Below are 22,283 nucleotides of genomic sequence, written 5' to 3'. Positions count from 1 at the left end.
ATCAGAGACTGCTGAGGATGGGATTCCCCCTGCCTCATCTGGCACGGAAGACTCGCTAAATAGAATAACAATACGTGTTCTACAAGATATAGTATAAATACAGCGCGGGATGTACAGTCGGGTGTGCTGGCTTTGTGCAGCTACCCCCTTAGCACCCGTCTCCGCGCAGCCGGCTCCGGCCCCCGCTGGGCTGGCAGGCCCCGGGCGGCCGGGTGAGGTCAGGGGAGGGGAGGGAAGGGAGGAACGCTGCGTGCCCGGCGGACGGGCAGCGGGGCGGGAACCGCTGAACCGGGGAAGTCCCCGCCGGGCAGGAGGAGGCGGAGACGGCAATCAGCTGAGCCGGGCCGCCGCCGCCATGGGCTCGCCGTGACGGGGGTGAGCGGGGAGACGGTTCGACGGCGGCGGCTGCCCCTGAGTCCGGAGCGGGCGAGGTTTCCCTCTCGGTGGCTGTGGGCGGGCTCGCCCGGTGAGTCGGTGGATCCGGGGTGGGCCCGCGGGCCGCGCCGGGGAAAGGCAAGCGGGGAAAGGCCGGCTTGCGGCTCCCGGGGCGGGGGCGGGACCGCGGTGAGACGGAGCGGCCGTGAGGGGGGCAGAGGCGGCCGCGGGCACCCTCATCCTCCTCCGGTACCGCGGCGGGGGGCCGGGAGGGTGCGGTGGGGGAGAGAAAGGGAGCCGAGAAAGCGAAAATGAAAGTTGGAAATGAGCGGAAATGGAATGTCACGGTAAAGCGCAGCGTCAGGGCGCGCTGAGGCCGAGCGGGGCTGAGGCGGCGGCGCGGCAGGCCCAGCCCGCTGCCGACCTCCCAGAGCACGGTCCGGCCGCGCCAGCCCCTCCCGGGTGCTGGGGAGGGTTCTTGTTGCTTTCGCAGAGATAAGGGTTGTTTAGCCGGAGAGACGCCTCGGGGATCTGTTGCGTAATTCATGCAGTCCTGAGAGGGGTTAATGAGATGTGCAGACTCCCGGAGGCTCGGGTGTAGCGGGGTCACAGGGATTGCAAGGTGCCAGTGTGTGGAGACGTGTGGCTTGCTTGCCCTAATAAAATGAAGATACGATTATGTTGTCTCTATAAACATTTATCGGGCAAGAAATGAAGAGTTTTCTCTTTGCAAACCTTGCAGTAGACACTTCAGAGATGTCCAACAAGTTGAAGAGCCGTCCTGCTGAAAACGGAGAGCATCCGAGGGATAAAACGGAAAATGGAAGAGACAGCGTGGCTGGCCCTGCCTTTAGTACCTACACTGCAGAAGAGGTGGTACAACAGATGAAAGAACTAATTGCTGAGAACAATGAGTTAAAAGGTGAATGTACATGTGAACTGGTCGTGAAATGAAAAAGCCTAAAGTCTCTTCTGGGTTGTTTTTGGATATGAATTCCGTGCTCATTTCCCTTTGTTGGTAGCATTTGCTGTATAAGAGACTCCGCGAAGTGGCAAGGCCAATTTGACAGGACACATCACATTGAATCGGTATGGAGGATTAGGGGGGTATTTTAGGACTGCTGGGCAGCTCCATTACTAGCTTTTTGCTCCATCAGGAGGTGTGGCTACTGTACAGTGCCCAGAACAGTTTGTGTTAGAATGGTGTGTAAAAGGAGCTGCATCCCCTTGGGCAGAGAGGGGAGTTAGAGCAGGCTGTCTTGCACTGTGTGTAGGAATGGTTATGAACGTTTAGATGTGGCAGCACCTTCTGCACTTCAAAAGGAAGTGGTGGCCATGGCAGGGTCTGTCGGGGAGAAGCCCATGGGTTTCCCTGAAAATACCTACTGATCTGAGTCTTTCAGATGAGATAGATTTGTTTCTGGATCCCAGTTTGTGTGAGATATGATTTGTGATTTTTAAATGGGTAGAGCAAAACCCAGGGGATGTAGGGATATGTAAAAGACAGAGGTACCTCACTGATTATATGGCAACAGAGCATAAAGTCATGTCTCTTGTGTGCTGTGGTTTTACACTAGTGTTTAAATTCCACCTGAATCATTTTTGGACCTAGTCCAAGTTCTCTGCCTTGCAGTCTCATGGGTATCTGGCAGGAAAGTTGTTTCTAGAAGCGCCTCTGGTATTCTGCTAAAAGGTTTTCTATAAGATAACACTTTGGGACCATATTTATAGCTGCTGTACCTCATACCTTGCAGAGTCATTCTCCAGAGCTACTTTTATTTACATATCCTGGAGGATTTGTTAGGAGTTTTTAATAAGACACGAGGATATAATGGAAGTTGCTGGAAAAATGTATAAAAGATTTTCAAGCAATGAGCTTTGAGTTTGTTTCTTTAGAAGAAGCAAATCTGAAATAGTTTCATTGACTCTTCCTAAAAGTCTTGTAGGCATTTTGCAATAGTGAGACTGCCATCACATACTGACTTTATTACGTACATGTGGCTTCCCAGCCAGGGGGAAATGACTTTGTTGTAAATTATTTGGTATATTTTTTCAATGCTTTCAATCAAATCTTAACCAAATGTTCAAACAGACCATTGTTGGGTGTGTTTGAGACATTTGATTTGAGGGCAACTTGCTTTCATGCAGTAATTTACCAATATGGGATGTCTGTTTTCCTTACCAAGTCTCAGTATTTTTGGACACTCTGATTAGTAGTTTCATTTAGGTTGATCATATAAATAACACATGCTGCAAGACACCAAGTACCTCTTGTGAGCAATACTTCTTGCCTGTACTCATCAGTTTAGGAATAAGTCAGGAAGTGAAAGAGTGTGGGCATGTGATTTCAGCAGAGGATTTAATGCTATTTATTGTCGAGCTAATGGGCCGCATTAAGTTTCATTTGGGTTTGATGTTTAAGGTACATGTGGAGGTTGACATCTTGTACACAGTTATTGCTGACCCATTTGATACTAAAGAATGCTGAGTTCAGTGTGGTGGAAATATGCTGTTTCATTGACAGACTATTAATGTGGATCAATGTCTTGTCTCTGTTGGTTAGAAGCCATGAGGTTGCATAACCAAGCTATGAAGGACCGATATGAGGAACTTTACCTCTGGCGAGAGAAGCAGAAAGAAGGACGAGAATTTTATGAAGTAAAGTTTAAAGAGGCTAAAGAGTGTTTGCTAGCCAAATGCCTCGAGAATGAACAGCTACAGCAACAGCTCCGGAGCTTGAAGGAAAGAGAAGGAGCTGGAATGGTAAGTAAGGAATTGGTTGAACTGACATGCTTTTGAATTGGAAGTCTGGAGCGCTGGGTCCCTTCAACACGTTGGGAGGTTTGGAGATTTGTTAACATCTCCATTCTTATCCTTGTGTTCTAACAAGTCCTTGGCCTGGCTTTTTTATAAAATGAGACTTCTCAGGGTGTAGTAACAGAAAATTGTGCTATAGCTGAGATAATTTGCATCGCCATTTAATTAACAATGCAAATTAACACTCTTGACATAAGAAATGAGAAATGTACATTTCTTGCTAACTTTCCATTCTTTATTTTGTTTGCACATGGATTGACTTTATTTTGTTTGCTCATTGCTTGACTTTATCCCTCCCTTTGCTCTTTAGGTTATATGTCTCTCATGATCATGTAATTGATTTTTATATTTGTGTTTCCAGGTAGAAGTTGACATGTAACAATAAAAAAACCACTTTCCATCTATTTTTATGATATCATTCTTCTCTCAGGAAAGCTCTTACTGAGGTCACATTGACTCTGTGCTTTTGCTGCCCCATTTGAGTCTGAGCTTCCTGCCTCTGTCTTACCTTTGTAACACATCATTTGTAATACTGCAGGTGATTGCTTAGTAGCCAGGCAACATTTTGCAGGTACAGACAAAGCCTATTAAAACAAAACCTGCTTTGTGTCCCCCATGGTCACATGAAGAAGTGTTTAATGAGAAGTTTCATGCAGAGCCAAAGTGATGGGTCCTGGTATCTGGTACCGCCAGGACTCATGGGGAGTCTCTGTTGCCTGATGCAGGATGAGTGTATTAGCCTTTATTCGTGACACTAGTAGAATTTTATGGAACTCTGTTGGAAACTCTTTTTTGAGCATATAAATCAAAATTGGCCGATGAGTTCAGAAGTTATAAAGTTACAAAGAGTTGAAAGTTACAAAGGGGAAGAAAGCCACATATAAATAGTGTGATTGTGCAAGCATTACTTACACAGTCTTTACTTTACAGCCCAAGAGTTGAGTTTCAGGATTGTCAAGGAAACTTTGTCAGAATTTCATAACTCTAGAATAGTGTTTAAGGGGAATTAGAGGATTTCTTCTGCTTCTACCTGTTTTAGAACTTTTTGTACTTTGAATGCTTAAAGTATGCCGTTGACAGAGTGATCCAAGCTGCTAGAGTAATCCAACAGCCAGAAAAGTAAAAAGAAATCTCTTTTAATTATCTCATTTCAAGAGCTTCACAGAGTAAGCTCTGGTTCTTCTGTGATTCTTTGCGGTTTTATCAGCCAGTGGTAACAGGAAATTGAAACAGCAGCATTTTCACTTCTGATGATGATTTTCAGACTGACAGTGTCATTTAAGCCAAAATTACTTTCTCCCTTGAATGTTTTAGTTCTACTTTAATTGTCTCTTGTTTTTTTTAGTTGTTTAGAAAGAGCATACAAACCTTTCCTCTAACAGAAAGACTAATTTTAAAGTAGCCTAATTTCTGTCACCTCTATGTTTTACCCTTAACTGAGTTAGTCTATAGCCCATTGCTGCTGTTGACATCTCTGTTTCACTCAGTGAATCACAGATGTATTTTGTTGCCTCCCTTAGTGATAAACCAGTGTTCACAGGGGGGATTCTCTCAAAACTGTACCTCTGTTAGCAGAGGTTGCTGTAAAATTCTCTCTTCGCTGGAGCTGACTCTGTATCCTCTTACAGCCTAAACTCAAAATCAGAGACAGCAGTAAGCAGGTGGGTAGGGTGGTTCTGTGGGATGACAGACATTGTCAGTGTAGCAAGAGTTTGGAGATTTGGCATGAATGATAGACAAAAATGTAGTTCAAACTCCAGGAATTGTCCAGAATTTACATTGGTGCTATGTGGTGTAATAAAGGCATTATCAGGAAGTGGAAGGCTCAGAATACAAAATGAGGAAGGAACAAATTATCAGGGAAAGTTTCATAATGGGGAGAGGCATTTAAAGGTGAGGAAAAATGTGAGGCTTCCTGGTTAGGTGGAGGCTTAAGAGAGGGTTTCAAGCATCCTGGGGAAAGAAGAGGCAGAAAGTAAAGGAGACAGTCATGACTGGAATGAGAGATTAAAATTGGGGAGAATCTTTGGGGGACAGAGGCTTTGTGGAAGAAATATAGGACTTTGTGTAAAGGTTGAGGTTACCAAGAGAGATTAATATATGGGGATGGGGTATGGAAAAGTGGTGTGATGGGAGAAATCTGAAAGTGGGGTGTGAGTTGAAAGCTCTCTGCCCACTGGTCTTTTCCTAGATCTAAAGGCTCCACAGAGAAGAGAGAAAGAAGGATATGGGTGAAAAAATACAGTAATTCTGGATAGTAATTCTGTATGTTGGATGAGACCCTGTGTGGTAGTGAGAGTCACAGATTCAGGCAAAGATGTCCATCCTCATTATCTGTGCATTCAGAGAACCATGAAGCACTCACAAGCATGATGCTTATCATTTGATGAGCTTGGTTTCACAGTTTACACTTCTTGACATCTTGTGGAGCAAAGCATAGTGTGGGGATCTGTGCACTGGGCTTTTTCAGGCAAACTTGAACAGAGAAGAAGGGATTCAGGACACCATTGTTGTGTTCAGGTTCTGTGCTACTTGGCTGGTGTTTCCTTTTGATTGGCTCACACAGGGTTTGTTTCTCCCAGGAGGGCTGTGTGGCTCCCGAGAAGGAAGTGAGGCAGCTGAAATCCCAGGTGCAGCGGCTCCAAGCTGAGAAGGCAGATCTGCTTGCCATCATCTCAGAACTGCAGGTCAAGCTGAACATGTGCTCAGCAGAGGATTCCTTTGTGGAGATTGGGATGAATGTAAGTGAAGGGAATAAAACCACAGTGACCTGTGACCAGAACCTTTGGTTCCACCTTGATTTTCCTTTTATTTGAGACTCAGTTTTCTTCTTGTGCCATGCTAAATGGTGGTGAATTCAGGTCTGAGTGTAATTATGGTAATTTGAGGACATTCTACAATGGGATATTTAGTACTCTGTCTTCTTTTAGTAGGAAGGGTGAATCTGTACCCAGTAGATGAGAAGACTTTATGTCTTTTTGGGAGGGAACAGAGAACTGACAGCAAAAGCAGTAACACAAGTTAAAGGCACGGTGGATTTGGAAGAAGAGTTGCATGGTTGAACTCAATACACTTAAAGGTCTTTTCCAAGGGTCTTTTTGATTCCAAATCAAAATGATTTTCTGATTCTATGGTCTCTTAGGTTACCTGACACAGAGCACTTGTGTGTTATAAGATGTGATTTTAAAGGACTTTGGAATTTATTTTTGTCCTCCTACTTTCATGAAGAAGCTAACATGGCCTGGCAGGTGCCTTTGGACTAATTCAGACTTACCTTAGAGTTTTTGGGAATGTCAGTACCATGTTTTGTTTCCTCTGCATAGAGGGGGACATTTTCTGGGGCTTACTTTTTACCAAAAGATATGTTGAGATGCAGGCAAACAAAACTAAGTGCAGAGCTGTAGAGTGTTGCCTAGAAGCCTGAGAATCTGCTTTCTCTACTGTTCTTGTATCTGAAAGGTCTTCACAGGCAAAATATGAAAATGCAGGTCTCTGCTATCCCCAAAAGCAGATCCCTTTCTGGAAAGTACAGTGCAACAAGAAATTAAGAGAATGGAAATAAAACTTCTTTGGACTTGTTGAAGAAAACTCCATATTGCAGGAAACCTTCAAGGATGCAGTCTCTTTTTTTTGGTACAAAGATTCTCCTTTAGGCTATAAATGTCGAGAAGTGACTTTTGTTATGGGAAAGAAGTGATTCCTGTGGGAGACGGGAGGGTGGTTTTTAGCTTATATTTAAAGTCACCTGCAGTGATAACTGGCTGCTGCTGAGTGGTGCCCAGTTATCTTTATAGGAGAGAGAGTGGCCACAGAAGTTGCTGAGGAAAGGAGAAGGCCAAATCTCATTGTTGTTCAGTCTGTAAGAGATACAGGGAAAGGCATGAGAGGTATTTAAGAATTTCCAAACACAAAACTCATCTGTAGGAGTGTTGTGGTTTTACTTATATTTCTTGCCATGATAGTAGTTTTCCCTGGTTTTCTTCATTCCTTAAGTAAATAAAAGTATGTCCTGCTTAATCCAAATACGAAACTAATAGTGGGTATTTTTCTTTCCTAGGAAGGAGAAGTAAATAAAGCCACAAAGGAACATCAAGAGAATAGTGGTGAAATGGCCAGTAACGTTGCTATCATCATGTATGTAGGTTCTCATGTGATTCAAACTTCTTGCAATGTGTTTTGTTTTCAGTGTGAGGTAGCTTTTTTCCTGTGAGGAATGCACTAGAAACCCCTGGATTCTATGGCCTTGCATCCCTCCCTTGTAAGCTCTGCTTTCCAACCATGTTGAGTAGTTGAGCAGTTCAGACCCTCAGCTCTCTGGCATTGTTCCTTCCAACATTCACTAACTGTCAAGAGGAAAGCGCAATATTCTGGCCAGTTGTCCAGGCATTTATGTTCATGCTGACTTGACAACTTCTCAGCCTTTCTAAGGGAAGCCAGATAGAAAAGCTAAAGATGGAGGTTGCAGTAACTCCTTCCCTTTTAGTCATTGGAGACCCTCTGATAGAATATCTGTCCTCTAATCAATTATAATGATGTTGATAAGAAGCAGAATTCTTGTAGTCCTTCAGATCTGAACCTTGTCTGTTCTGTTTGTGTGTGGCTGGTATAAAGTGTGTCATGGGGAGGTAGACAGTGCCACAACATAGTCCTTGTTTTTGAGGTTACTGGGCTTAGGATACCAGCATTCTGTTTAGGTTACTTCTCAAAACTTGCTCTTTGCATCAGCTCTAGGGCACAAGGGACTTTCTTGCCCCTAGCTGAACCTTTACTCCTCAGGGATGTAGACAGCTGATACTACTAAACTTTCCATTTTGGATACTGACCAATTTAGCAGCTAGATAGTTGTGGCTGCACTCTTCCACTTTGTGGCCTTTGCTTTTGGAATGGAAGGATACAGAAAATGCTAAGGGCATAGCAGGCCAGAAAGCTGTGCTGCTTGTACAGATTTTCCTCTTAAATCCCTGTCACTCCCTATGTCACTGCAAAGGAGAACAGGATTTTAACATAATGACATAGCAAACTTGGCCCTCAGCATTCACTTAAGAAGTTAGAAGTGGGATAAAAAAAGTTGTGGTTGCAAAGGAAAGTGAGAGTTGCTGACCACAGACCAGGCTGTAAGTATTCACCTTGTCATTAGCAGTGGCTCATGAGAACACTGATTACAAGAAGGCATTCTCTGTGGGACTAGCTCACCTTTTGAAGAGTATCTGGGCCATGCCTACAGGAACAGGGGTTGTATGTACCTCTTAAAATACTTAAATACTTAAAATACTGTGTCACCAAGTGTCTTTGTCCAGCATTGAAACTTTAGACTGCTGCTGTTAACAGGTTCAGAGAAATGTGATCCACTGGGGACGGGTTTATTTCTGTAAGAGCAGAACCATCCATGAAAAATCCCCTGATAAAAGTTATTTGCTTAAAATATCCTGGCTGAACACTGCCTTTGGGGTATTGAATTTTGCTCACCAAAGATTCCTAGCTCTCAGACACACACAGAGGACCATGCTTTACTTTCTGTTCTGAACTCCAAAGTTTGAAACACATGCTGGTTTACAGCTGAGCTTCTGCGAGGTACAGGGTGTATAACCTGCCTGTCTTACCATATAGATCAGGGACTTGGACTTTCTGTCTAGATGAACATTAAAAATAGAGTAAATGGAATACAATATTTTATCCTCAGGAAATTCACTTACCTTGTTTTTCAGACAGTTTTGTGTTTGTTTTGGTTCACTTCTACAGCAGCAGAATGTAATTTTGAGAAGAGATGTAAAATGTGAGGGGGGTGAAATACTGAAGAGGGTTTTTTTCTGAAAAAGTAAGCAACTTCTGATGATCATTTTTAGTGGAAAGTGCCTTCTTTTCCTGGAAGAGAGTGAGACAGAGATAAGAAGTGTTGCATGCTTCCTTGGAAAACATGTTATTTTTGGGAACAGACAGCAGCACTTAGCAGAAGCGGATGCACTGAGTTTTGTATTGTCTTAGCTGCTTTCATTTTCCTTGCTTAAGTCCTGCATTGTTCTCTCAGCTTGATGGGGACTGTTTGAGCACTACACAAAGCAAGGACTGCATTTGCACACAGGGACTCTGACTAGTGACTTGTGAGCAGGTCTTGGCTCTTAGGAATGAGCCCTTTGCTTAGAATATTGGTTCTTAGCCCTGTGTGAAATGATGGCCTCTCAGAGTGGGTCCCAGAACTAGACATAAAGAGGTGCTCTAGTAAAATCATAGCTGTTATTTACATCTCATTTGGTTTGAAGCAGGAGCAAAGCTGCAGATGAATCAAAGAATTTGGAGTCTGAGGAGCTAACTGTGAGACAACTGCTCAGCTGCCTTAGAAATGAAACTCAAAAGAGGGAAGAGCTTGAAAAGGAGCTGCAGAATCACAAACAGAGGTATGAAGCAGGTGGACTGTAACATTTCGAGCTGTCCTCTTTTAGGGCTGCTGCAGTTACAAGTCTGTGACTGATCAGAGACAAACTGAAATGTCAGTCTGACCTGGATGGGGAATTTCCCAAGTACTCAGTAGCAATACCTTGTTTCTGTGGTAGTCCTTATAGAGATAAACCACAGGTGGGCAAGAGTTGCCACGTTTTATTGTTGTTTCCTATAGCACCACAGATCAAGAGAAATTACCCATTTCCTCCTAGGTTCAAACTTTCCCCAGGTTATGTCAGGATGATACAATGACTAGTTGAGGATGTTCTCTCCACTCACTCCTCCATAGTTACTTGGTTTTACATGAGTCATCTGCGGAGCCTTAAGCAAATCACTATGTATAAAACAAGGATTACAGTCCTCTTCGTGATATTGGCAGGCTACATTTAGCAATGTGTGAGCCTGCAAAAGAAATGGCATTAAAATAAGTTTAATGCCAAACTTGTCTAAGAGGTAGTTTTCCCAGTGAGGCCTGTCTCAGCTCAGTTATGTTGGTATAAATTGGCATCAGCCTGATCTAGGTGGTCCTGCTTTAGCAGGAGGATTGGACTAGATCGTCTCTAAAATCCCTTCCAACACCTACCTTTCTATTACTCTATGACTGTTCAGATGTGGAAAATTGCCTAAGCAGCAGCTGTTCCAAGTCCCCACTTCACAGACAGAATAAGGCTTCCTGGACATTGCCTACTGTGAAATGATGATGACACAGTAATTGCTTCTATGTGGGCTTCCTAGAAGAGGTAATGAGCCATAGCCAAATGATTCTTAGAAATCTCAGCTTCTGAAAATGTCAAATTAAAATAGAGGCAATGTTAATTACTGAATTCAGTGAACAGACTGACCCATCTACAAAAGGTTAGCAGTTCTGGACTGTAGCAAAGATTGATCACTGTGGACTGAATGTCACTGTCCTTCACCACACCTGCAGGCTTATCCTTCCAATTTAATTAAACCTACATGCTGGATGGCCTGTGTTCTGCAGGAACCCCCATGGTTGTGCAGCCTTTCCTGCACATCTGCTTTGAGTTCTGCCTCTTGTTTGTAGCTGTGATGTTAGAAAGAGGGTACATCACTGCATGAAATCCTTGAATAGTCACAATTTCACTGTAAATATAGGCCAAAATCCATCATTATTGGCTCCTTCTGTTTTCCAGACTGTCAGAGCTGGTGAAGGAAACCAGCAGCTGCCTGGAGAGTGGGACACAAACTGAACAGGAAGAAGAAGACAGTTCAGAAGCTGTAAGTACCTGTCCTCCTGAGCTGAGATTTAGCAACATACAGCTTACTTGTTGAGGCCAACAACCTCATGGCCTGGATTTCCACTTGTGCTGAGGGAGCAAGGGGCAAATACCCTGTACAGGGCACAGAAGTGAATTTTGAATTCTCCAATCTGTATCACAGAGATGGCTCCAAATTACACCAGCTTCCAAACAGAGGTGAGATTGATGGCCAAGAATTAGGGAAGCAGGCCATAACTGCAAGTATAGCTCATAGTGGGAGTGCCCACTAAACAGAGGTACAATCTTTTTTAGCTCTAGAAGGTCTGATTAATTCCCTCACTGCAGCCTAGGTCAGCTTTTGGATCTGAATCCAGTGACAGCATACAGTCAAACAGACTTTAAATGTAGAGCTTATATGGCACCTGGCTAGGGTTTCTGTAATGCTTTTGGTGGGATGTATTACAATGGTGTGGTATGACTATCTTGGATAGTGCCTTCCACCAGGGAGCAAGTATTCACAGTCCAGCTTTATCAGACTCTCACTAGTGAGATGTGGTTTCATTTGTTGACACGTTTCCTGTTAAAGCAGTTTCAACTCAAGTCTAGTTTTCTGCAAGTTGAAATGCTATCACCTCACAACAATCAGTGCTTTCATTTGTGAGTGTGATTGGATTTGTTGGATTGCTGCATAAAATAGTTTTGTGGCTTGTTTTGTAGCTGTGATGATAGAACAGTCCCTCTTTGCTCCTGAGATAGAAAAAGTGTAGTGAGTGTTTACACTCCTATGTTCAGTCCCTTTTGCTTGCTATGACTGGTGAATTGTACGGGCTTGGGCAGCTTGTGGAGGGTGTCCTCATCATCTGTCAGTAAACAGTTGAGTACTGCCTGGGTCACACTGGCTGTGTTCCACACTTCAGCTCTGAGATGAAAGCTGGCAGTGTTCTCAGGCCATCATGGAGGAACAGCTTCTATTGCTCAGTTGCCTGGGGAAGTGAACTTCCCCTGTTAGAAAACTGGAGTTTTTCTTCAAGGCAAAAGGACAGCAGCATGGTCTTGATACTCCTGGTATCTTTTTGACCACAGCTACCCAGTTCATTCCCAAGCTGGACTGAACACTTTCCATGTATTTGATGAGAGAAGATATTATCAGTGGAAATTACAATACTAGAGACAATTAAACTGATGCTAACCTGATGATGATATTCTAGTGTTTCTTTCTTCCAGAGTGTGGGGATTGTTTTAAGAATGGAAACTCTGAGCTGTCCTTCATGTCTTGAGTTGCAGGAGAAGCCAGCTGCTGTTTCTTTCCTCCTCTTGTTTTTGCCTGTCTTTAGGATCCTTCAAGGATCTTCCTGTGGTCTGAAGGCCAAATGAAAGGACCAGAAACTCTCAGTAAAACTGATTGCACTTTTGCTAGAAATCATCATCTTAGTTTGCAATGTTGGTTCAAGAGTGGAAGAAACTAGCCTGGAAGAAACTAGAGCAGAAGGCATAATGCCAGTGCAGGAAATAACTGGGAGGAGAAAGCCCAAGGTTTTCATCTGCATCACTTTCTTCTCTGCTTCCAAACTGCTGCTTCTGACCTACAAGTGCTGTCCCACCTCTTTCTAAAGAGCACACTGATGCTAGCAGATTGGAAGCCTGCCTAGGGATAGATCATTTATTTGAACCATAACTGTTGCTTAGATGAGTGGCAGGAATTGTGAAGTCTGTGCTTCTCATGTGTTTTAAATTGTGAGCTCTTGAAGGAGTGTTTCACATCTGCCTGAGGTATATTCTAGCCAACATCAGAAAGTCAGTGATAGTGTTGTCTTTGACTCATCTGGGTTTTGTGAAAGTGTTAAGTCAAAATGAGGCTCTGCCACACTGAGGAATAATTGGTAGTTGTGCAGCCTTGTGGATGGGGCCTCATTAACCGAGTGCAGCATGTAGTGGTGTGTACTGACCGACACTGTTTGCTCTACAGAAAGAGTGGTGCTTCCTATTTATATCCCTTACCCTGCAGCTTTGCCATCTTGAATTCTTCATGTGCAATTTTCCTTCTTTTTTTTTTCTCTACAAGGTTGGCAGTGAAGTAGAAGCCTTGAATTCACAAGTCTGTGCTCTGTTTAAAGAGCTCCAAGAAGCCCATGAGAAGTTAAAAGAGGCAGAATTGATTCAAAAGAAGCTTCAAGAAAAGTAAGGTTCAGAAGAACAAAAGTTCTGCCGTGACACACAGTATATATTTGTGTGACATCTCTCACCTTGGGGAAACTCACCAGCTCTAGAAATAGCAACTTAAATATCTGTTTTGTGGAAATGCTGGAAATTCCTAGATAGCTCCTTCTTTGTAAGTGGAGATGAAAGTAGAGAAATACAGTGTCTGAAAATCTGAGCTGCCAGCCTAGTTCTACAGGGCCTTGAATTTTAAGATTTGGGGTATAACCCTTCCTGATGTAAAGGTAAATCTTTCCTGCTTTCTCCTTTACCTAATCAGTCCCTGTTCTAGTCTTAGCAGAAGGAGCTAAGGGGCCTGGGTATGACCCTTTTCACATGAACTGTCTGTGCTTTTAAAGGACAATCATGTAGGTTCTAAAAAGTAGTTGCAGGACCCTCATCTTAGTTGCTTAGTTTTCTGTCAAATTCCAGTTCTTTGAGATTCATCATATTAAGCAAGTTAAGTGTTAGGTTTGGTAGCTTTGTTTACTGATGGTTGTGTATAGATTCATTTTTGTCTTTCCTTGTTCTTCATCAAAAGAAGCATTTAAAGTGAACCACACAAAGTGTCTTTTTGTAATGTGCAAATTCATCAGGAAAAGTTAAACAGGAGAGATCACAGGAAGGTCAGGGTTGGAAGAGACCTCCATCCAGTCCAACCCCCTGCTAAAGCAGGTTCACCAAGATCAGGTCACACAGAAACACATCCAGGCAGGTTTGGAAACCTCCAGAGAAGGAGACTTCACATCCTCGCTGGGCACCCTGTGCCAGTGTTCAACCTTTTCTTCCTTGTTCTGTCAGGTGCCAAGTACTGGAAAGAAAAAGCACAGCTGCTGCATCAGAACTGGAGGAGAAGCAGCAGCTAATATACACTGTCAAGAAGCTGGAACTTCAGGTGGAGAGCATGCAAGCACAACTCAAGATGGAACAAGCCAAGACACTTGAAGAAATGTGAGTGTGACTTGGTTTTATATTCCAGGGAAGTATAGTCAGCGAGGAAGGGAAGGTCCAAGGGAACCTGGCCAAAGGGGAATTGAGTTGGAAATAATAGTTCTGAGTTCTGCATCCTTTGAAAACAGTTTATAGAGTCTGAACTAGAAAACTGCATTCACCACAGTGTCTGTGTCACTTTGGAGTCCCCACATTAGTGAAGCTGAGGTAAAGACACCCACTGTTTGCTCTGTCTCCCCACACCCTTTGATGTACCATCTGTGTAAGGAGTGTGAAAGTGTCAGCCCAAGCTGTACAGGGAGGCTGAACTTCCTGAAGAACCTATTTCGGCTGCTGGAGAAACTGCTTGTTATCTTTGGAGTCTGTTTCTGGTTCTTCTCTTGATGAAGTCTCTGAGTCAAGACTTGGATGTCTTCCTAAGAGAGGTGTTAGATTTTGAACAGAATTTGTGAGCTTGATATAAAAATATTGAGTGATGGATTCTTCAACATGAAATGCAGATGATCAGTAAGGACATTTGTTTGGACTCAGTCCATGGATCAGAGCAGCACACAACTCATTGCAAGAGTGACATTGAGACACAGGGCATGATTTTTTGTTCTCAACAGAAATGCAGATTCATTTGCAGGGAGCTGGTGATGGCTTTTTTTCTTTCCTAAATTCTGACAGGTTATGTAGATTTCCAATAATTTGTTTCAAATTTTCACTTCTTGTCATAAACAGGGCAAAATATAATAGCTTGCAGGATGCATATGCCAAACTCCTTTCTGAGTTCACTGAGGCGATGAAAACAATCAAGGAAATGAAACTCAAAGAGGTAAACTCATCACAAAAAGAAATAATTGATTAGGGGGGAAGTGGGAAGGGATGGGAGAGTGTATCTAGAAGCAAAACTGGGCAGGAAACAATTGTCATTCCTTCCACATAATGTAGCATGCAACACAGCAGTGTTGCTCTGAGAAACCTTGATCCCGTGCTATCAGTTGCAGAACACTTTATCCACACATCAGTACTTTCATGGTGTTTTCTAGATAAAGTCTAATCTACAGTGCAGTGTAGAGTCTGGCCCCATCCCTGGCAGCATTCAAGGGCAGGTGGGCAACCTGGTGTAATGGAAGGTGCCCTTCCCCATGGAAGGGGTTTTGGACTCCATGATCTTTAATGTCCTTTCCAACCCAAACCACTCTGTGATTCTCTGAGGTCAGTGATATGCAAAGGCATATAGGTGTTCCTGCAGCATGGTTTGTAAATGTGGGAAGGCAGACCTCAAAACAGTTTTGTGATCTGATAGTGAGGTCTTGTTCCTAAGAGAGACTCCATGGAAGTGCCAGATTCTTCTGTTTAATTTTGGGAAGTGGGATAATATTCTTTGTGGTATCCATTAGGGAGTTCTCTTTTAACTTGACACAATGGAGCTCAAAACTAATATGTAAAACAAAATATCATTCACCACTGCTGTCATAGTCAAAGTGTCTTTGGTAACCGAAATTGGAAGCTTTCCCAGGGGGCAGAAGAAGTAAGAAATAAACCTTCACTTCAAGCAGAGTCGTATTCTGAGTTCATCTCTTAATTGTACATCTTCTTCTCAGCTGGACAGAGTGGATAAAGTTGTGGTGGAACAACTGAATGCAAAGGTGGAGTTGGCAGAACAAGCTCTTGCTGCAAAGCAGCTCCAGATAGATGAAATGAAGCAGTTAATTACTAAGCAAGAGGAGGACCTTGAGACCATGGCTGTGCTCCGTGCTCAGGTATCAGCTCTTTGGAAACTGGATACTCCCCCCCTCCCCCCCCAGTATCCAGAACCCAGAAGGAGGTATTTGATGGAAACTCACTCTGGAACACTGAACATATTTCCTGAGTTCCAGAGTGTAATTCCCTTACTGATCCTGCCTTGCAGATCCCTGCAGAGCCTTTACCACCATCTCCTGTGGTTCTGTAGGAGGAACTGTGACTGCTGGAGTCTGGCACAACAAATAAAACTTGGGAATAGATGTGTTTGTGTATCAAAACCCACTGTCTTAAGAATCACAGCATATGTTTTAGGGATGATTTTACTCAAACCAGTGTGTGTGTAAACAGTGACTAGAAAGAGTTTATCTCACATTGAAGGCACAGAACTGGCATCTTGGCCCAGCTCACTGTGAGTGACACAACTTGTCTGTGTTATCAGTCAGGTCTCCTCACTGCAGTGAGGTCAGGTCTGTGCCTCACTTCTGCCTCTGTACAGCAGAGGGCAGTAGCTCTGCCCCACACAAGGCACTTCAGGTATCTTTTACAGAAACTCCCGAGTTTCTGTCTTCAGCTTCTGTCTTTACCTCGTAAGTAGTGCAGGTCTTTGCTTTGCAGCATGTAGGTGCTGTAGGAGTGCTTTGAGTAGATGCAGGCCGTGGTACAGATTTGCTGGTTTGCTATATGGGTATGGTTTGGTCTGTGTTACAAATTCTCAGTGTGATTTCACTTCTCTGATCAGATGGAGGTTTATTGTTCTGATTTCCATGCTGAGAGGGCAGCAAGAGAGAAGATCCACGAGGAGAAGGAGCAGTTGGCTGTCCAGCTGGCATACCTGCTGAAAGAACAGCAAAACCTTGAAGATCTTGGCAGGTGAGGACAGACTTTAGCTGAGCCACTTTTGGACTGTTATTTACGCTGTGTGCTGGAGTAGAAAGGCAAATGACTCTGCAGCCATTTCTTTCTTGGTTAATCTGAATTTTAAAAGAGGAGAAGAAATAATTGGCTGACTTCTCCCTTTAACTTTTTGATAGGATCTCTCTAAGTTGTGTGTGTTCTTACTTGGGTGTCAAGTTTTCACTTGAGATGACTCATGCTTGGTAAATTCACTGCTGATTCATGTGAGTTTCCTTGGGTGCTGGCCTCAATTTTAGTGGTGAATGTGCAGCTCAGCTTGCTGTCTGTGTACCAGGGATATCTGCTGCTTCTGCAGGTGACAGCGATAAGTGAATACCTACAGTTTTGAGTACTGTCATACCCTGAAATTGCACTCTTTTAGCTGTGAAAGAGAGAAAAGAAACACTAACCCTGCCTTGCACTCATATTGTGGAAGCCCTGGCTAGAAGAAGAGTGCCCAGAGTTTGAAGAATCGAGTTACATTCCTGTAACTGTACACTCAACCCTTTTTTAATACAACTTGCTTTTCTACTTTAATCACATTTGCAGTTTGCCCCAATTAGCCGAGTCCTTGGAGTTTTCCAGAGGAGTGTGCCCTGCATCCCTAGGTGTGTAGCTTCCCGAATCCCACTGGTGTGAGTTGTCTGACCCTGATTTCAACAGGCCTGTGGCACAATCTCACAAAGCAGCAGCGTTTCTAGGTCCCATTTCCGAGCAGCAGTTGTGAGCTAAATGCATAACCAATTGTCATGATTTACCTGAAAATCTTTCGATTTCTTTGGAATCCTTTTACCTTTTCTGGAGGCAAAGGGAAGACACCTTTTTCTGGGTTTTTTTTCACAGCCCTTGACTTATTTATTCTCTGCAGAAACTCATTGGCAGAGATGCAGAACCGCCACAGCGCCAGGGCACCGGATCGGCAACACTCGCCTCACCTCGTCCCAAGAGGTACCGTAAGCAGCCTGTCCTGCCCATGGGGACAGGCCCTGCTCTGCTCCCCTGGGGCTCTTCTGGCAACTGGATACCTGCAGAAAGCAGGATTCCCTGGCTGTTAGGAGCAAGCCAGTCCTCTTTCAACCTCTTCACCAAAAAGAAACCAAGGTGATCTAACAGGTAAGGGGTTTTTCTTCTCTGCTTGCAGGAACTGGTAGTCAAGAGTGGCCAGAGCAGCGAAATATCTCAATGTATTCCTGTCCCAAATGTGAAGAAATTCTACCTGATTTGGATACACTGCAGATTCATGTTATGGACTGCATTAATTGAGTGATGCCTCCAATTCTTCATCTCCTGGAATTTCACCTTTTTTTAAAACTCTTTTTTTCTTCTTCCTGCCCTAATGATGTTCAGCCTCACATGCTGTGAAGGAGGTTTTCAAGGTGTTTCTCAAATTCAGTGGGTAAAGGGTAAAATTCCTACCCTGTCCTGTAACCAGTGATCTTGTTTTAATCTGCTTTAGGAAAAGCATTTTTCTGGGTAAACAGCGTGGATTTGTGTTAAAGAACTCCCAGTGTGTGTGCTGCTATGAAACCTTTCAGGAACATTCCCCTGATGTGCTCTGCTCTTTATGGCAAGCCTGCAGAACAGGGCTGAATCACTCAAGTCAGGAGAGAGATGGGATATGTGCTGATCAATTCAAAGTACTGTGAGCCTGTAAATACTTCATCTCTCATACACTATCAGGACACTAATAAATTAAAGAAGCTCCTTGAGAAGCTTTCAGCAGAATGGAGTAGCGCTGTATTCATCGAAGATTTGAAGTGAGCCCTGCTCTTTCTCCAGATGGCACTTTTATTGCTGCCTTTGTGACCATACTCATCTCATGTTCAATTTTTCATGGCTCATGTAACTTCTTGCTTTTAGCCAGGGTAAAGTTTAAAACAGATCATTTAGGTCTGATATATGTAGCTCCTGGTGTACCCAAGTCACTTGATTTTATAGAACTGTTCATTTTTAAGGTGTTGTCTTGATTCTTTGTCATTAGAGTAAATTCATTTAAACCTGTACAGTATTGTGCTAGAAAGCACTGAGATGGATGTAGCCTAATTTTAAAAAGAGAGGTATAATAGATTTTCACATCTCAAAATAAATCTATTGCAAGTATCAAATCAGCTCTGCCTGTGAATACTTGGAAGGCTAAAATGAGATTGCAAATCCTTATGGCTGAAAAGCTCTTTTGGAAAGATCCACAGTGTATTCATTCTGTTCTTGCCCTGCCTAGTGCTTTTATCTCATCTAAACACCATTTCTTAACTTGCCGTTGCATAAGGGAGGAAAATAGACAGCTCTAACAAAATATGAACCATCATGAATGGCAAGAAACAACTGGAGCTGATTGCTAGGATCCATGCAAACAAGGAGTTAGATGTCTTTTGCAAGGAGTTAATATTTGTACTGTTGGCACCTGTCAGGGGAAGGAAGTCAGAGATGCATCAGAACCTTCAGGTTTTCCTAAAGGTGTTTCCTTACAGAATTGTCTTCCTGCTGAAGAAAAAGTGTTGGTCATTTTGGCACTGTCCAGTTGGAAAGAAGCCTCCAAGTGTTTGTGGAAGGATCTGCCAACCTTGGTGTAGGGAAAGATTTTTGTATTTTTTATTCTTTTCCTCCACTATTCAAACCTGAATTTCTGGAAGCAAATATGCCAGGACTCGCTGCAATCCAGCACTAAAATCTGCACCATCTTCTTGTGTCCTAGGTCTGTTAGATTCACTGAGGGGCACCGGTGAGGTTCACTCGTGCCCAGTCCATTTCCAAGTTTATATTAGAATGACAGACTGATTTGGGGTGGAAGGGACCTTAAAGATCCCCTAGTCCAACCCAATGGGCAGGGACACCTTCCACTGGACCAGGCTGCTCCAAGCCCCATTCAGCCTGCGCTTGAACACTTTCAGGGATGGGGCAGCCAAAACTTTGGTGCCTCACCACTCTGATAGGGAAGAACTTTTTCCTAACATCTAACCTAAATCTCCCCTCTTTCAGTTTAAAGCCATTACCCCTGGTCTTGTCACTATATGCCTGAGTAACAAGTCTTTCTCCAGCTTTCCTTGCAGCCCCTTTAGGTACTAGAAGGCTGCAATAAGGTCTCCCCAGAGATTTCTCTCCTCCAGGCTGAACAGCTCCCACTCTCAGCCTGTCACCTTAGCAGAGGTGCTCCAGTCATTTGATTGTGTTTTTGGACCCCTCTGGACTCACTCCAAGAGATCCATGTCCTTCTTATGCTGATGACCCCAGAGCTGGACACAGCACTGCAGGTGGGGTTTCACTAAAGTGGAGTAGAAAGGGAAAATCCCCTCCCTCGACCTCCTGCCCACAGCTTGTGATGCAGCCCAGGACATGGCCTGAAGGTTTCCTGATTTGACACCAGAGTGCACTGGCCTCAGAGGTGCTGGGTTGCCAGAGCTGGTAAGCCTGGATCCTTTCTACATGGGCAGTATGATCTGTAGAAGTCCTTGGATCTCTAGAAGACAAAATACAGGAGAAAGTGCATTTATATGAAGCTATTCTGGAGAAGGTTTAGATAAGATTGGAGTAGGTTTGGGGAAAGGGGCAAAGCTATAATCTGAGAGGTTCATGGCTTAAAAAACTGATCAGAATGAAGGCAAACAAGGAAGTTGTGTCTCTGGACACAACTGCATATTTCTAGTGCAGAAGGGGAAAGGGGAGGGAAATATCTTTAGTGGAGACAGTCACCTAAAACCTTCCTGAAGGACTGTGTGGACCATAAGATTTCCACAGAACTAGTGTGAGTGGAAGGAATTAACTTGCTTCAGGTATCCAGCTTCATTAGGATAGTGCTATATCACCATAAAGTGCTGCTACTGCCCAGTCTGATCAGAACACTAGCTTTTGAGCATTAGTCTAGTAAAACTGTTTTAAAGTTTCTTTAATAAAAAGGACATAAATTCATAGAATCACATTTTGCTTGGAAAAGACCTTTAGGATCAAGCCCAACCACTCACCTCACACTGCCAAACCCACCACTAAACCGTGTCCCTCAGCACCTTAGAACATAATAAATCAGGGTAAAAGACCATTGTAACATTATTCACCAGACAAGCCATAGGTAGTCCAAACTGGGAATTCCTGAACAGGACACTGACAGCTGTAACAATGTTTTTTATGCTCCACTATGGGAGATATGGAAAACAGCATTAAATGTAGTAAATCAGGCAAGGGATAGAGTAAGATGAGTTCAGGGCTTAACAGATCTCCATCAAAGCCCTCGTTCCTTCATTTGAAAAATACAACTATTTCCATACCTGTGGTGCAGATAATCTCATAATACAACTTGGTCAGAATATACACTGAAGGGGCTTAAAACGTTAGAACAAATTATGACTACAATTAGCAATGGTTTGAGTCTTAAACGTGGGCTTCTCAGCTTCCACATACATCAGAAATGGACAAAGCAACTGTCACTGCTGAGCTACAAAAGGATAGTCACTTCCCTACAAGCACTACACCAGGGAGGTTAGACTTAGAACCCAAACAGGTCTCCTCACACACATGACACCTACAGTGGAGTGTTGCATCTGTGATGGAGTTGTGCTCATCCTCCCTGATGTGGCTTGTGAGCTGAGTCATCTCTAAGAAATATGTGACTATGGTCTACAACAGAAACTGGTCCCTGGCCTTTACTGCTGACTTACTTCCTGGAGGGGTTTCAATTCCAGAAACACTGGACTCAATTTTCACAGAGATTAGCTTAAAGAAGCATCTGGGTTTGTCATTGCTTGTCCTCCCTCCACTGCACTCATGGAGAAGATCCCAGCTCAGTGCTTTGACTGGTAAGGAGAAAGAGCATATCTATGTATCTGGAAGAGAGTTTCTGTTTTGGGAATGGCTGTTCTAGCATATTAGAGTACACAGAAAACTTGGCTGGGCCCCCAGCTTCAATCAAGGTCATGCAGAAAAAAGTCAAGGCATGGTACAGAGTCCAGGCATCAGCACTGTCCATCTGTGATGGCTGATGGAGAGCAGCACAACTTTCCAGGAATGGGGACAGGAGTGCTGCTTTTCTAAATGAAGGTGAAGATTAGGTCACATGTGGCTGATCAACTGCTTCTATACACTGAAGTTCTGAGCATTAAAAGGATGGTACAACCTGTGAGAGAGATGCTCATGCAGTGGAATTTATATATATATATAGCTTATGTCACCTTGTGATGTTGAGCTAAGGAGAATGGAACAACTCTAGGAGAAAGCTCTAGGGATGTTGGAGACCACAACTCAATAGAGTTGAGGTAGATGCTTTGTACTTTGTGACAAATTCTCCTGTCAAGCTACTTCCATAAATAAGTGCTTCTCTAAATGGTTCTATGGATGAAGATCCAAACCACAGAGGAGAAAACACTGAAAAGATCAATACTGGGATTAGAAATAAAAAGGTTGGTGACTCAATATTTTCCTTTGAACCTGAAGCTATTCTAGAGCTGATTAATTCAGAACAAAGGCATCAATAGTGTAAGATTTATGTTTCACTCTCAGCAGTAAATATTCTTAAAATACACACACAAAAAATACCTGCAGACATTTCTGAGGCCAAAGGAAACCCTCCTGTCAGTGAATTCTCAGCTACCAATAGCAGGAGAAACCATTTTCCCCCTTGTAATTAAAATGAGGGGTTGCATTTCTTTTGCTGGTTGTCACTGTTGTTCTCCCTTGTAG

At 43.4% G+C, this 22,283-nt stretch overlaps 1 protein-coding gene across 6 annotated transcripts; it reads left to right on the top strand.

The window, feature by feature from the left end:
* The first annotated feature begins 287 nt into the window (after nt 1–287).
* On the top strand, nt 288–18,724 carry OPTN (optineurin). Of its 6 annotated transcripts, none has more exons than XM_062019970.1 (14): nt 288–466; nt 1,121–1,297; nt 2,939–3,138; nt 5,775–5,933; nt 7,250–7,326; nt 9,450–9,584; nt 10,782–10,866; nt 12,910–13,025; nt 13,845–13,994; nt 14,718–14,811; nt 15,584–15,742; nt 16,465–16,595; nt 17,488–17,567; nt 17,761–18,724. In XM_062019970.1, the coding sequence occupies exons 2-14, from the start codon at nt 1,132–1,134 to the stop codon at nt 17,880–17,882; spliced, it is 1,674 nt and encodes a 557-aa protein (XP_061875954.1). In that variant the 5' UTR covers nt 288–466; nt 1,121–1,131; the 3' UTR covers nt 17,883–18,724. The 6 variants fall into 6 exon arrangements, with proteins under 6 accessions (XP_061875954.1, XP_061875950.1, XP_061875963.1 ...); XM_062019966.1 differs by having other exon boundaries at nt 1,118–1,297; XM_062019979.1 differs by lacking the exon at nt 288–466 and adding an exon at nt 565–624 and having other exon boundaries at nt 1,118–1,297.
* The last annotated feature ends 3,559 nt before the right edge of the window (nt 18,725–22,283 follow it).

Source organism: Colius striatus, chromosome 1 (genome assembly GCF_028858725.1).
Source record: "Colius striatus isolate bColStr4 chromosome 1, bColStr4.1.hap1, whole genome shotgun sequence".
NCBI lineage: Eukaryota > Metazoa > Chordata > Aves > Coliiformes > Coliidae > Colius > Colius striatus.
This window is presented reverse-complemented; position numbering and strand designations above follow the sequence as displayed.